The sequence below is a fragment of the Buteo buteo genome, chromosome 29 (genome assembly GCF_964188355.1).
Source record: "Buteo buteo chromosome 29, bButBut1.hap1.1, whole genome shotgun sequence".
Taxonomy (NCBI): domain Eukaryota; kingdom Metazoa; phylum Chordata; class Aves; order Accipitriformes; family Accipitridae; genus Buteo; species Buteo buteo.
The window spans coordinates 2,896,632-2,911,337 of NC_134199.1; the positions used below are offsets into that span (position 1 = coordinate 2,896,632).

Here is a 14,706-nt window from a genome sequence, read left to right on the forward strand (position 1 = left end):
CTAAAGAGCATGAAGTGGCAGAGATAATGTGTGATAAACTGACCGTAAACTCCATTCCTCATCCCCCTGTGCCACTGGGGGGCTAGGTAGAGAACCTGGGAGTGAAGTTGTGCCCAGGAAGAAGGGAGGGAAGGTGTTTTGAGATTTGGTTTTATTTCTCATTAACCTACCCTGGTTGATTGGTAATAAATTGAGTTAATTTTCCCCAAGTTGAGTCTGTTTTGCCCATGACAGTAATTGGTGAGTGATCTCTCCTGTCCTTATCTTGACCCACGAGCCCTTTGTTATATTTTCTCTCCCCTGTCCAGCTGAGGAGGGGGGAAGCGATAGAACGGCTTTGGTGGGCACCTGGCGTCCAGCCAGGGTCAACCCACCACACTGGGTCCTTAGGTTTGAGTCTCTGTCCAGGAAGTTGCAAGATTGTCAGGAAGGGAATTGCTCCCTGTAGCACTACACAGCAGAGCACAGATAGTCTAGGTTGCATGATGGATTAACAGATGCTTCAAAGTCCAGTTCCCTCTGCAGCTACACCCAGACCCATCTGAGAGCGAGATTCCAGACTCCTGAACCTCACTTGTTCCCAGCACTTTTTGGCACCCTGTTGCTATGCCATCAGCCCCTAAATTGCATTTCTCACACCAGCTGCTAGAGTTAAAGGTTTACAAGCCACCCTTCATTTTCACACACTTCTGTCATAATCCTTCAAAGAACCTTTTCCATCTGAAGCCCCTTATCTCTAATGAGTTGATATGGAAGGGACGCAGGGCAAAGGTAGACCAGGCTTTCTAGCAAAGGGCCACACAGTGGCACACAACCTTGCAGCCCTTCTCCAGCACCAGGCACAGTTGGAAGAGGTCTCAAATCAGTCTGACCAGCTGTATCTGAAACAGCAGGCCCAAGAGCAGGTGCTGCAAGTGTATGAATTACAGGCCTAGCTACCAAGGAAGCAACTACAAGAGTCCCACACCTGACACATCTGTTATGTGCCACAGAGAAGACACTCCTGTGAAAAAGGGATTTTTGCAGACTCTAGTAACTGGTTTGGAAATATAAAGCAGACAGATTGCTCCCACTCTGAACTCTTGTTCACCGAGACCTTTAGCAGAAGACTGATATGTAAAGACAAAGAACGCTAGCTGCATGCCTGCCTGGCCTCCATGTCACACTTTGCCTGTGGGAACAACCACAGTTCAAAAACATCCAGGGCAATCACCTTGCTGTGTTGCATTGGGAAGCCAGATCCAGAACACCAGCATGCAGCGCTGCATCAGCATCCCTCCCTCCAAACCAGAGACACAGCTCCCTGTGCACACGGCTGTCCAGGTGGGGCAGGTAGACGAGAGGCTCTGCTTGGCTCCTGCAGTAGATGGCATTGATGGAACTGCAGTCCGTCATGCTTGCCAGCTGCGGGTCAGATGGCCCAATGATATTCTGCAAGGTGCTACGTGCTTTAGGACCTCTCACACCTAATGCCAGCACTGGTGGCACCTTGCCGGTCTTCGAAGTATAGGAAGAAGGCAGCTTTTCTGCAAAAGACAAACATATGTGTGACTAAAACATGGAACAACCTGCCCCAATGTCATTCATTTCACTCAAGTGCTTTCTTCATATCTGTCATAGCCAGACTTCAACAAAGTAATCTATGGGTTACCTGTCCTGTAGGTGATATGCTGGCAACCAGCTACATGTTTTTACCCAACAGTAAATCTGAGATTATTCAAGGTAGTCTGTTAAAGAAAGAGGAGTTGGTTGCCTCATATTTGCTATGGAAAGGAGTGTGCACAGGGTTAGTTACTATGAAGCAGCTGATACACTAGAACTCAGCACTTTGACTTCTTGTGCAGTATGTTGTCCATGCCCACAAGGAAGGCTGGGGGATTGAAGCAGAGACAGGACAAGAACATGGGCCTGAGGAGAAGGATGTTTTCTGTAATTTTCATGAGATATGAGAAAGCTGGGAAGAGGGTCACAAACTGGAAATCTGTGGACTTCTTTTCTAGATTATTTCCTTCTGTATCAAATACAGACTTTCATACTATGTTGTAAGATGACATATCCAGGCAAATATTTGATTAGTGACCCTTATTTCCCTGCCAGGACTTGAACTGTTGTTTGCCTTATTTCCTGCAACAACTGTTCCTTATGCCTCTGGCAAACCTTTCTCCATGTCTACTGTCAGCATAGTTGGGGTCCAGTAAGTAACCCCAGGAAAAGAGCAAATTTGGCTCTTCTGCAGTTCTTACTGCAGATGTTAGAAATAGCAGCAAGGTGTGTCATTTTCTTCCCTGAGGTTTAAAAACATATTCAATTACATCATTTGTTGCATAAGAATCAGAAGCCAGAACATAAGTCTCCAGAGCAGGTAGATAATGGAGAAGCTGGCTGTAAATATTTAAAATAATCATTTTAAAGTTTTCAAGCTAAGGGTAAAAATCTAATTTACAAACTTGCATAGCAGTTCTCAGCTCAAATGAATTGTCTCTTCATACAAAATGTTCCTAAATAATGGTGCACGGTACAGAGCATCGAAGCAGATCTGCTGCCTGTCATCTCCTAATGGCTGGTGATTTTATGGTTTTCTTATTCATTTCTGGAGTCCTTCTTCATTTCTTGAGCTATCAGTATGAATGCATTACGTGCACAGTGCTGAGACAACTGCAACTGCAATCCCATTTCTAAGGCAGACTGCTCCTATTGTTTTCAAATGTAAAAAGAGGCAGGGACACTGGAGAGTTTTTCTCTGATTGAGCTGGTCTTCACTCATCTTCTGTCTGAGGAAAAGGGAACCCATTTCTCTCACTCACCCTGCCGATACCTTTCCCCAAGAGAAACAAATTGCCTGTATTCATGATGGTGTCACATGCAAACCTTCCAGGAGAACTTCTTGGCTTAAAAGAAAGTACAAGCCATACTATCCTGCAGCAGCAATCTCTATACTTTGCAGCTAATGTTGCTATAGAGTTATATTGTATTAGCAACTAATAATATTCCATACATGCTTTAAGGCAGGCTTCATCCTCTCTGTTTCACAAATGGAAAAAAATAAGACTTGAGTGGTACATGCCAATATTTGCAAATATTGGTGTCTAATGTTAAAGACTTAGTGATTTGAATTCAGAGACACGTATCATTTTTATTTACCTTATCTTCTTGGTCTCCCATCTCAGACCATCTTCTACTGGCAAATGTGACATTTTAGTGATGGCTTATAAACCAATGCAATTACAGGATGGCTAGATCAGTACTTTTGCCCATGCTTCTGAAGTCCCATAGGCAATAGGATGGGGGGAATTGTGGAAGGGGAAGGCTGGATTTTCCACAGCTAAAACCTTCAGGAAAATCAGTGGGAACTAATTTAGTATATTTAACTCATACGAGTCTAACCCGAGTTTAGGGCACTGCAATCTGGGAAAGATTACTACAGAGGAAAAAAAAGCTAAAGTGGTTTGAGACACAAAAATGTATCGAGGGTTAAAAATTCAACTCATGGATATTCAACACTGCAAACAGAAGGAAAGAAACAGCCCAAGATCTTTTATCATGTCTTTTGGGAAAGATACAGGAACTGATAAAGCAACACTCATGTAAATCCAATACCCCCCTCCCCCATGCCCACAGCACCACATCACTCTTCACCTTAGTACTTTTACAGATCTTTGCCTTCACCTCAGTATCATCACATGATGGAATCTCTGAAGGAAAACTAGATCTCACCTGAGCTAAAGAGCAGCACATCCTGCTGAGGATAGAGCAGGCGGAGTCCACAGATATCCAGACCAGAACTGAGTACCAGCTGCAACATGTGGTGGGTAGCTAGGGGACTTCGGTAGAGAGTTTCAAACAGCAATACCATGGCAACCTGAACAGCAAGAGCACATTGGAGAAATGAACCAAATGCTTCCAAGCCCTCAACGACCACACAGCTGTATCTTTTCTGCTCACCTTTAGCTCCCATGCTTCATCTACATTGTAAGAGGTACAAAGAGGCTTTCTTTTATTTTATGTTTATGTGCAGTTCAGCACAGTAGGCTCTTAGCTTCAGATTGAATCATAACTATCTATGATAATTATGATGGAATCTATTTCTGCTGATATAACTGTGTCTTTTGTCACAAAAACCTACTAGTAAAAAACTGCAAGTTCTCTGGGGCAGAAACTGAAGTGTATCACTCTTGCTGTTTAACTTCATGTACAACAGAAAGATGGTTAAAGAATAATAGACCAACTGGTTGTTTCTTTATACCTAAAGAAGTGCCAAAACCAGCATTAAAAAAATAAATAAATCAAAAGGCAGACACATCACTCGTACTGCCCCAAATTTACATTTTGAAATCTTCTTTACCAGACTAATCCAATTCAGCCCATCCTGGCATGTAGGAAGACATCCACCAACACATACTGAATGTCTATACCCCAAAGGGAAGCAAATTATTATTACTCTCCCACCAGAAGGCACATATTGTTTCAAAAAGCAAGCGCTTTACAACAGGAAGTTGTATGGTACTGTGGGTAATAAATTGTCTAGCTGAAGATCAGACAAGCATGATTGTACTGGCCTCTGATTTGTGCATGGTTCTCCTGAATGTAAAGCAACACAACGCTATCTCCAGCACCAAGCTTTATGGTTGCAGTGAATGCCAAATGAATTCATCACCACTGGACACTTAAAATGAAATGCTACTCCTCCATAAACACATTATGAGGCTTATACCATCATGATAAATGAAGATATAAATTTACTCAAATCATTAAAAAGTGATCTAATTAGGAATAAAAGCTCTATTTCTTTATGTTTGTCTAGCTGCAGCTCTCCTGATATTAACCCAATATTCACAGCAGCCAGTAAGGAAGTATTTTTCTGTAGCTGCTATGAGAGTCCCTGGGGCTTGGCTGCCTGGGCTCAGGGCCAACTTTGATAACACAGCTGTCCAGCATTGAGAAACCTCAGTAACTGCCAATCTCCCCTTTGCTTAGGAGCCAGGCACTTGGCTTTGGTCTCCATCTGAGCTTTGTTGCAGGTATGCCTTGGCCCAGTCTCATAAGTCACTGATTCTGGCTGTTATCCTAACCTGCTGAATTTCTGGCTTGGCCTTGTCACTATGGACTCTTGGCTGACCCCAGTTGCTGCCACTGGACCTGCTCTGCTCTTCTTGCTTGGGTAACGTGGGACTGCACCCTGCCATGAGGTCAATGGCCACACCTGCCTTGCTGTTGGTCTCAGCTCCCAGCTTGCCTTCCCTTACAAGAGCATCCTGCCCCTGCTGTGAGAGGTCTGTATGGACCCACTAACAGCACTCCTGAGGCAAGTTAAGGAACTGTAACGAAGACATGAGGCATTTCCCAGCTGTGTCAAGTGCCAGGTATCTTCAGCTCCTAATTGTGGACTTCAAGCATCTTCCAGGAGCAAGCCCAGTATACTCACAGCAACTGGTCAGGCTTGTGGTGTGTTCAGGAAGAACTTAGTATATCTGCACCTCCTTGAATCAATGCTAACAGGAAACTGAACTCTGTCAGATCAAACGTGTTATGTTTTGTGTTGCACAAGAGCTAAGAAAGGTGAGTTACTATAGTTAACAAGTTATCATACACTGGCTGGAGGTGCAGTACATTTTGGTATGCACTCCTAAACAGAGGTAAATATGAGCTGACTTAAGTTACCTTAACCTTCTCTTCTTCTGGGGTAAACTAAGTAGAATTACTTCCTAATTGTTCATACAACACATACACAGTTACTGTAGGTCAGGTAAATAGTACCAGAAGCTTCAGAATTTTTTTTTTAATGTTTTTGAGCACAAGTTTAAAAAAAAGTTGTGTTGTATATTGGCTTGCAGTCAAGTGGTTTTAGGTTATCAAAATTTTGTCTACTGTTACTGATTTGCACCTGGTTGGTAGCAATTTCTTCAACCCGCACATTTCATAGTTTAATCTTCTGTGCCTCAGAGCAATCAGCACATCAATACTGATGACACAAAATACTCAGCTGATATATTTAGGTCCGAGTGAGAAATACTTCAAGATCAGTATTTGTACCAAACCTCAAGATTGAAATATTCCAGGTCATTTAATCATCTCTCAACTTCCCACATCATCCCCCAAGTCAGAAAGGAGTGATTTTTAAAATTTTTTTTTTTTTTTTTTACCTCAGTGTCTATATCTCTGCAAGCCTCGATGTCGCTGCTATTAGGGAAGTATTTTTCATCAGTTTCAACTGTCTGCCAGTAAAATCCATTTGGCACTGCAAACACCTTCTCCACTGCCTGAAATGGACAAAGAACATCTCTCACTTGTATGTTACCTTGATCCCTCAAAATACAGGTCTAGGAAAAAAATAGTATTTTATGGCTAGAGAGCATGTAAGGATGCACATTAATGGATTAAACTAATTAGTCCAGTGTTGTTAATCTATCATTTGCTTTCTTACAACCGTACCACTAGCTCCAACTAAGTGATATTCCAAGAATATGAATCTGCAACTGCTTCCTGAGAGACTGAACATTCCCGGGGTCCAACCCAGTGACCCTCCAACATGCAGAGTACCCACTGACATGAACAGGAGTTGAATGCAAAAGGCACTGCAGGATCCAGCTGAGCAGCTCGAGACCTTGATTCTCCACAAATTGTGCTGAGCATCCAGCAGAAAGGGCTTTGTTAAAGGAATGCTCTAATTAAGTAATCAAATGGAAAGGTAGGGAAAGAATTGCATGAACTTCTACACGCCTGTAACCAAAATAGGACATTTCTCCTGTGCTCATGTCACCACAAGTGACACATATCTGTAAGTCACATACTTATGGATAGGCAAAAAGACTCTGGCATTTAGGTCACAGCTTTACAGAAGTGTAGCATTTCCCAATCTCAGCACCTTATTTTGTTTCTCATACATTTTCTGGGCAGCCAAGCAAGCAACTTGTACAAGTGCAAGTTTAAGGATGTGTCACTCATAGGAATTTGCTGTGACTGCATGCTCAGTAAGCAAGGCCATAGTCCAGGAACAAACACAACTTTTGAAAGTCATGTTTGTCAAGTTCTGGTTTGAGAAGAAGTGCTATTTGCAGCTATGCCAATATTGAACATTCCAGAAATATGGAGGCATTTAAGCAGAGTTCACAGTGGGCAGGATTAATTCCAAGATTAAATAAATAAATAAATAAACAAACAAATAAAATTGTCACTTTTGAGACATAGGCTCAGGTGGTGTATCTCAGAGTAGCTTCACTATTTTTAAAGACTCTACTTTCATTTACAGCAGTAGTTAATCTGTCCTCACCCCATGTGGACAGACCTTCTCAAAACAGAAAAAAGAAAAATTTCAACATAGTCTCATCAGGACTTTTATTATGGATAGAAAATGGACTAACACTGCATAAAGAACTGTCCATTCTGGATTATGAGTTACATACAATGCTGTTTAACTGTGTAATCACCTGAGAGGTAGGGTTTTTTGTGTGCTGCTTGACAAATGACAGGCACTTCATATCACTCAACAAATGTTTAAAAACAAGAACCAGAAAATGAAATTAATTTGAATAATATTAAAACCTCTCTGACATCTGTCTTTCTGCTTCAGTAACCTTTTGTGTTTTCTCCTTCCTCTATTTCCTGTGCTTCATGAGATATTTGCCTAAAAGCAGAACTGGGAATTTCACTTTTCACCCGGTTTCAGTCAACACAACTACACAAAACCAAGAGCTTTGACATCTCTCAATGGATTTGTCCATTTTGTCCTGCAATTCATAATTCACCAGTCTCCACTTGTGATATTACACTTGGTTGCTGTGGAAAACATCATTAGAGGAAAAGCAAGAAACCATTGATTAAGGAAACAGAAGATTGTCTCTGTTTCCATTGTTTGATGCCAGCTCCTGCATGCAACGACGCCACAATGCAGTGAGCACAGACAAGCCCTACAAAATGGGAATGCAGCAAGACCCCAGTCTTCTATTTATTCAAGCTGTTCCTTGAACAAACCTCAAGTCTATGAACTTTCAAGAAGAAGAAAAAGAGAAGGGACAAATGTCAAACCAATTCCAGCCTACATTTCCATAGAAACTTTCATTATAATCATCCAGCCCCAGTTAGGACACAGAGGATGCACACTGGGAAATCCAAGGTAAAAAGCTGAACTTTAGGAAGTACCACAGTGTAAGCTGTGGATCAGCTGTGATCCCAGGCACACTGCCACATGGTTGGCCTCGCTCCTCACCAGAGCAGGGATCTGGCCACACCTGGGAATGGAGGCCTATGGGAAATTGTCACTGTGATCTGTCAGATTCTGTTTTCCAGCAGCCAACCTGAATGTGATTTCACAAAGCAACAAAAAATGAAGCTTGAGAAGTCTTAGTTCTCCTAGAAAATCCTTCTCCTCATGAGTAAGAAAATACACAGAGATGGCTGCAGTATGACAGTCCCTGCTTTGTCCCGCCTAGCTAATAATGTGCCAGTGGAGGAGAACTCCTGACACTGCCTTCTTATACAATGCACAGGAAAAACAGGAAGAAAGCAACTGTCCCCATGCATGCAGGAGAGAATTGCATCAAGTCAGTTGTTATAATATTGAGATAAGCCCTATCTCACAAATAAGGCAGAGTGACCTTCCACAGGCAGTTGCAGTACCCCACTCTTATTGAAATAATTTTGGCAATTTTGACACTATTTATCTTTATCTTTACTTTGGTGCTACTTTTAATGTTCCACAACGAGAGAGAGGGTAGGTGTGAGAATTGTATTGGTTTCACCTGAGGGCTGGTTCCTCTCTCACGCCTCCAACAACATTACAGTAGCTGTAAAGCTTCTGTGCAAACATACCAGTTCAGAAAGTCTCTGAATGCTGACCTGTCACTTGGGGGGAGAAGAGGAGACTCTCTCCCCATGCACTGCACAGAATGGTGAAGAGGCAGTTGAGCCTTTGATACCTACCTGAAAATACCTCTTCCTTAAGGTTCTGCAGACTCAGAGCACTGTAATAAGCTCATGTCTCATGGTAAAGGCATTATACCAGGGAGGAAAGCTACCCTACAGACAGCCAATGGCAGCTACAGCAGCCCCAGGGATACTTTGACTTATGCTGTAACAGGCTTCAAAACCCGGAATCATTTAACCATAACGATTTCCATGACTATGTCTCCCCCACCCTCTGCTGTAAGAAAGCAGGGCTTCTTACAGCACTGATATCCTTTCCATCCATTTGCCATGATCAGAAAGAGCAGGAAGGAAGGGCATGTCCATAACCTCCCATTTGTAGTTACTCTTTTTTTTGTCAATTATCCTTTTTCTTATTTGTTTTGGGAGACAAATTCTGATTTCTGCTACTTTAAGACACTGGAAAAGACTGCTTTATACCATAGCTAGGACTGAACATGCATCATTTTTTCAAAAGCGTTAAAAAGAAACCCAGAGCTACTGCTTTGTTTCAGACAATATTACCAAGATGAAGCCAGACAGTTATGGGAAGGAAATTCACAGCAGAACAAAAACGTGTTGTAAAGCACTGAGCAGAAACAAGAATAAGCACATTTTAGAGAAGACTGGAGCTATGTGCAGCAAAACCATGAATCTTCAATTGTCATACAGAAATATTACCAAATCCAATATCTCTTCCTCTTGCTTACAGTGTATTCTATTCTCATTTCCGACAACAAAGAAATAGCTTTTGCTGTCAGATGATCTAAGAGAGTCTTTTAAGTTGCACCGAGTCTTCTAGACTGCTTCCCAGCCACAGCAGGAAAACAGAAACTGCAGGAAGAATTTCTATGTACTCCACAATCTCATCTCCTCACATGCAAGGTACTTTCAAAACAAAGACCTGCTCAGCCATTATCACTATGGGACAACACCCAAATCCATTGAGAAAGATGCTGCATCCTCCACTACCTCCAGAGACAGACTGTAAATTCTGCATCTATATAACCTCTCCATTTCAACCCCACTGACCACATCGGTGGCAGCAGAAGAAGCACTATTCTCACTCTAGCAAAGGCCTTGATGTTAACATGCAGGCAAGGCTCATGTCTGATGTGATTCACTGAATCATGCTCCTGAATTAGGCAGCATTATTCTCAAACTCTCTCCTCTCCCTGCTGTCATGAATCCCAATGCATTAGCATAGTATTCCTTGTGGAATCCAGATTAACACAAATTTGAATTTGTTTCCTGCACAACTTCCCTTCCCATTGTGCATGCTCACTTCAGATGGCTGAAGATTTAGTATAGGAAATGTGGAAGCACAGCAGGAAGATCTCAGGCAGCGAAAAGGCTGGGGATAGAGAGGGCTAATTAAGGGCTTTGCCACTGAAGATGTACAATTCGGGTGACTGTATTTCAGGTGGTTTGAAGATGCATCTCACTTTCCCTTGCCCCCATTCTGGATAAAGAAAGGGATATCTTAAAACACGGAAGAGAAAGGATGAGACAGTAACTTCCACCCTTTTCTGCCCATCGTGCACAATACTAATGGCTAAGCACATTAGCTTGATAGTTCTTTTAAGCTGCTGTTTTCTGGAATAATTAGGGATGGTCACAATTTAAATGCAAGCTATCAAATTTTATGAAGAATGGAAAACAATAATGGTTTATTCCTCCCCAAGCTATGCCTTCATCTTTGTGCCAACTCTGGTAGACATCATTGTAGTCCTTTCTCCTTTTAAAGGTTAGGGGTTTTTAGTTACAAATACCAATGACAGCCTGAACTCCTGGACCCACTAAAATCAATGACAAACTCCAACGGGACTCAGCTAGGGCCAGGATGTCACCTTCACCCTTCTGCCTCATGAAGATACAGCCATGCAGCTATTCTGCAGCTACGGATTAATTTCTATAAATGCATATAGATGAGGCCCCAGGACAAATGTCTTACAGACAAGTCATATCCATGTGGAATCATCAGTCAGATGATGTGCTCTCGATAAAGCTGTTGATACAGCTTTATCAGGCTGCACAGCAGACTCAGGGTGCCAGACATGGGAGATCTGGCCCTTAGCACCAACTCAGATAAAGACAAGACAAGAGCAAGATTTGGAAAGCAAAGGGCAGGATGAACCTGTCCTTTTGAACCTCCTGTTTTACAACTTTAGCCTGGATTTCAAACCATCAAGCTGCTGGACTTAGCAGCTGGCACCTGCCACGCTGCAAGTCTCATCCTGCTGGATCTGGTTTGAGGAAGCAGATGTGGAGGTGCTGTTCTGGGTGTTTTATCTCTCCCTAATGCCTATTTCAGCTGCACAACAATCATGTCTTTCAAGCTTTGGCATCAGGCTCCACAGAAGCTTTGGAGGAGAAAAGCACAGCCCTGAGCTATACACTAAATCTGAGAGCTTACAGCAACATGTGCATCAGGTCTAACAGCTGGTCAAATTCTGTTGCACTCCAGGTAGCTCAGTCTGCACTTTTGACCCACAAAACACTACATGGCCTAGCTTAGGTACTGCTTAAAGCTGCTAAATTTGCTGCTTCTCACACAGCATGAAAGGAGAAAGAGAGAACACATGGGGCAATAACCCCAAATCAAAACAGCATTATTGCCAACACCATGAGGCACTGAACCACAGCATACCACCAGTTATTACAATTTGAGATGTGTTAAAGGCAATGCCCACATGGCCAAGGGCCTGAAAAGAGTTGGGTGAAAAGCTGATGTAGTAGTATGTAGCAGTTCTCTGAGCAAGACTCTTATTAGCATTGAAGTTAAAAGAAGTTATAGTAAAAGACAGTGGAAGATGCTGAAGCCACTCAGCAGGGCTAAGGCTATGATGCTTGTCAATGAAATAATGTCACAGCATTCAAACTATAAAGCTCAGAGTCTTCTTGTTGAGCCCATGCTAAAAACACAGATCAGAAAGTTTCTCTGGAAATGCCTCTCACTCCCTCTTCAGAGACTATACACAGAGTTAGGGCAATCACATACCTAAATTAGCTGCCTGTCCTGGTTTTAGCTGGGATAGAGTTAATTGTCTTCCTAGTAGCTGATATAGTGCTATGTTTTTGAGTTAGGTATGAGAAGAATGTTGATAACACTGATGTTTTCAGTTTTTGCTAAGTAATGTTTAGTCTAAAGTCAAGGATTTTTCAGCTTCTGATGCCCAGCCAGCAAGAAGGCTGGAGGGGCACAGTAAGTTGGGAGGGGACACAGCCAGGGCAGCTGACCCAAAGTGGCCAACAGGGTATTCCATACCACGTGAAGTCAAATCGAGTATATAAACTGGGGGATTGGGGGGATTGCCATTCGGGGACTATCGATTGGCGGGTGATGAGCAATTGTATTGTGCATCATTTGTATATTCCAATCCTTTTATTATTACCGTTGTTATTTTATTAGTGTTATCATTATTAGTTTCCTCTTTTCTGGTCTATTAAACCATTCTTATCTCAACCCACAAGTTTTACTTCTTTTCCTGATTTTCTCCCCCATCCCACTGGGGAAGTGAGTGAGCAGCTGCGTGGAGCTTAGCTGCTGACTGGGGTTAAACCAGGGCACCTAATTGTACAAAGCAACAAGTGATGCATCTGGGCCTGCTTTTTAAACAGCCATTTCTAATTTCACCAGCATTGCATAGCTCTTCTGCTACATGGTTATTTCAGTCTTTGAAAAAAAGTTTGCAACTTTTCAAAGCTTGTGTGCATGTGTGTAGTGTGCACATGTAGAGCTTGTCTGGTAACACAGTTACCAGCAACTCTCTAGCAGGGAAATCCCAAAAGTCTGAAATACCACACTAAAGAACTGTACTTTCTGCGAGTCCACTCCCATACATCAAACTTCCTGTTAGTTCAGTCTGTGCTGTTTGAAGTTTTTGGCAGCATTGAGTTACAACATCAGGGCAAATTTAGCTCCTTGAACCCAGTTCTAGAATTCTTATCTATGCTCAGCCAAAACGGCCATTAAAAAAAAAATAAAAAAATTTAAAAAAATGGAGCTTTGCTTAAGTGAAAAGCAAGGAGGGAACTTTGTGTAGGCCTGCCCTTAATCAGTACTATTGTCTCAAAAAAGAAAACACAACCCTTATGCTGGAAGTCAGCAGGGAAACTAACTAAAGAGCAACAAGTAGGGAACTGATCACCAGGAGGTGCAACAAAATCAATTTTCTGGCACTAAAAGAAGAAAATCTCATTCAGCTTGACTTAGGGATGGAGGTTCCTCTTCTTCCTTGAAATCTCACTGACACAATCACCCATCCAGTACTGCTATGCCCTGACTCCTCTGTCACGGCAGGCACCTGTATAGGTTGGGAGTTTGAGGAGGTGCTCTGGAAGGTGACCAAAAAGATGGCGAGCGTTAGGGGTTGCACCCTTTGGGCAAATGTCCCACTGTCCAGAACAACTGAGAGAGAGCAAGAAAAATCCAGTGTGCCTTAATGGAACAAACAGGCACAGGAAAAGAAGCATCAACACTGGCTACGTATGTTGTCTGTATCCTTAAGGTTAACACTTGCATCCTAAGGCTTAACAGGAGAAAGTGCTTTTATTTTATTCTAAAATGAAGAAATCCTCTTTTTGCTGACAAGGGACATTGCAGTTAACTTCCACAGGGATTATGTCACTCCTAACCTAACCTGGGATTTTAATGACTGCATTGTGAGTTTACTCTTCATATCAGAAGTGAATTACTGCAGGTTAATAGGCTGTATGCATAGCATTAATAAGAAAGCCTCAGAGAAAAATAACAAGAGAAAAGCAACCTGTTTGGGGTCCAGAACAGACTGAAAAAACACTAGATCAATTGACTGAAAAGACGACATTGGCTCATGCACTAACAGACAATGTGCTTAAAGGTTATTACAATTGCAGCTAACAATTGCTCATAAAATCATACACAGAGCTAGTCAGTACACAAGCAGACAGCAATTTTACCTGATGTTCCCTCTCCCTCCGCTCCTACCCATTTGTCTCATCAACCTCTCAGGATTTTTGTCTCAGACCGTAAGCTACCTGGTGCAAAAATATGTATTCACTGCATGCTTTTCCAACATGTAGTAGCAGGTTCTTTGGTCCACTTTGTTTTGTATACATTGCCTCAAAATAAATATAAATACATAAAAAGCAAGCATGGATCACTGGCCTTGTACAAAATCTTCAAACCAATGAAGTTAAAAGGATACGATACTGAATTTTCTATGCAGCATTTTTTGGTTGTATTTTAATGACACTTGGGAACATTCTCAGTTGGTACCACTTTGTAAAGCTTCAGGGCAGACAACAGGATTAGCTGCTGCCTGCTGAGAGTCTGGCTCATTGAGCCTTGCTTTGAGAAATCAGCCTTTCTGTTTAACTGCAAGATACATCTAACAAAAAGCCATGATACATAGTGGTCTCAGTGTAATACAGGCCTGGGAACCTGGCTGGCACAGAGCATTTGGCCTTAGGAAGAGAACGTGGTCTTTAAATTGACTTCAGTTTTTCTGACATCAAGGTAAAGATCCACCCCCAGAAAGCGCCTGCTATCTTGCTGTTCAATTTCTAATGAATTGTAATTCCCCTAATAAGGGATTTGCATAAAAGCCCTGTTTTAAATGATGCCTTATTTTATGCCTTAAAAGTGTACAGCAGATTTATCTTTCACAAGTACGTCAGACTGCTTTATAGCATTTGCTTCTACTTGAAAGCTACAGTGACTGCAAATCAACAACATTAAGCCTCCTTTTCCTCCACAGAAGTGGGATAAACCTTTAGGCAAATTGCTAAGTGCACTGCTAAGCCCCTAAGCTTTCATGGCATTGA

The 14,706-nt window shown here is 42.2% G+C and overlaps 1 protein-coding gene across 5 annotated transcripts in view; it reads right to left on the bottom strand.

Annotated features, from left to right (window-relative positions):
- The window catches only part of DNAAF8 (dynein axonemal assembly factor 8), a 98,016-nt gene that overhangs the window by 43,504 nt on the left and 39,806 nt on the right, over window positions 1-14,706 (bottom strand). For all 5 annotated transcript variants that reach the window (XM_075059383.1, XM_075059386.1, XM_075059384.1 and 2 more), the window contains 3 exons: window positions 6,141-6,257; window positions 3,715-3,859; window positions 1,214-1,526 (listed from right to left, as the gene is read on the bottom strand). In XM_075059383.1, coding sequence (XP_074915484.1) covers window positions 1,214-1,526; window positions 3,715-3,859; window positions 6,141-6,257 — 575 coding nt within the window. The remainder of the gene's footprint in view (window positions 1-1,213; window positions 1,527-3,714; window positions 3,860-6,140; window positions 6,258-14,706) is intronic.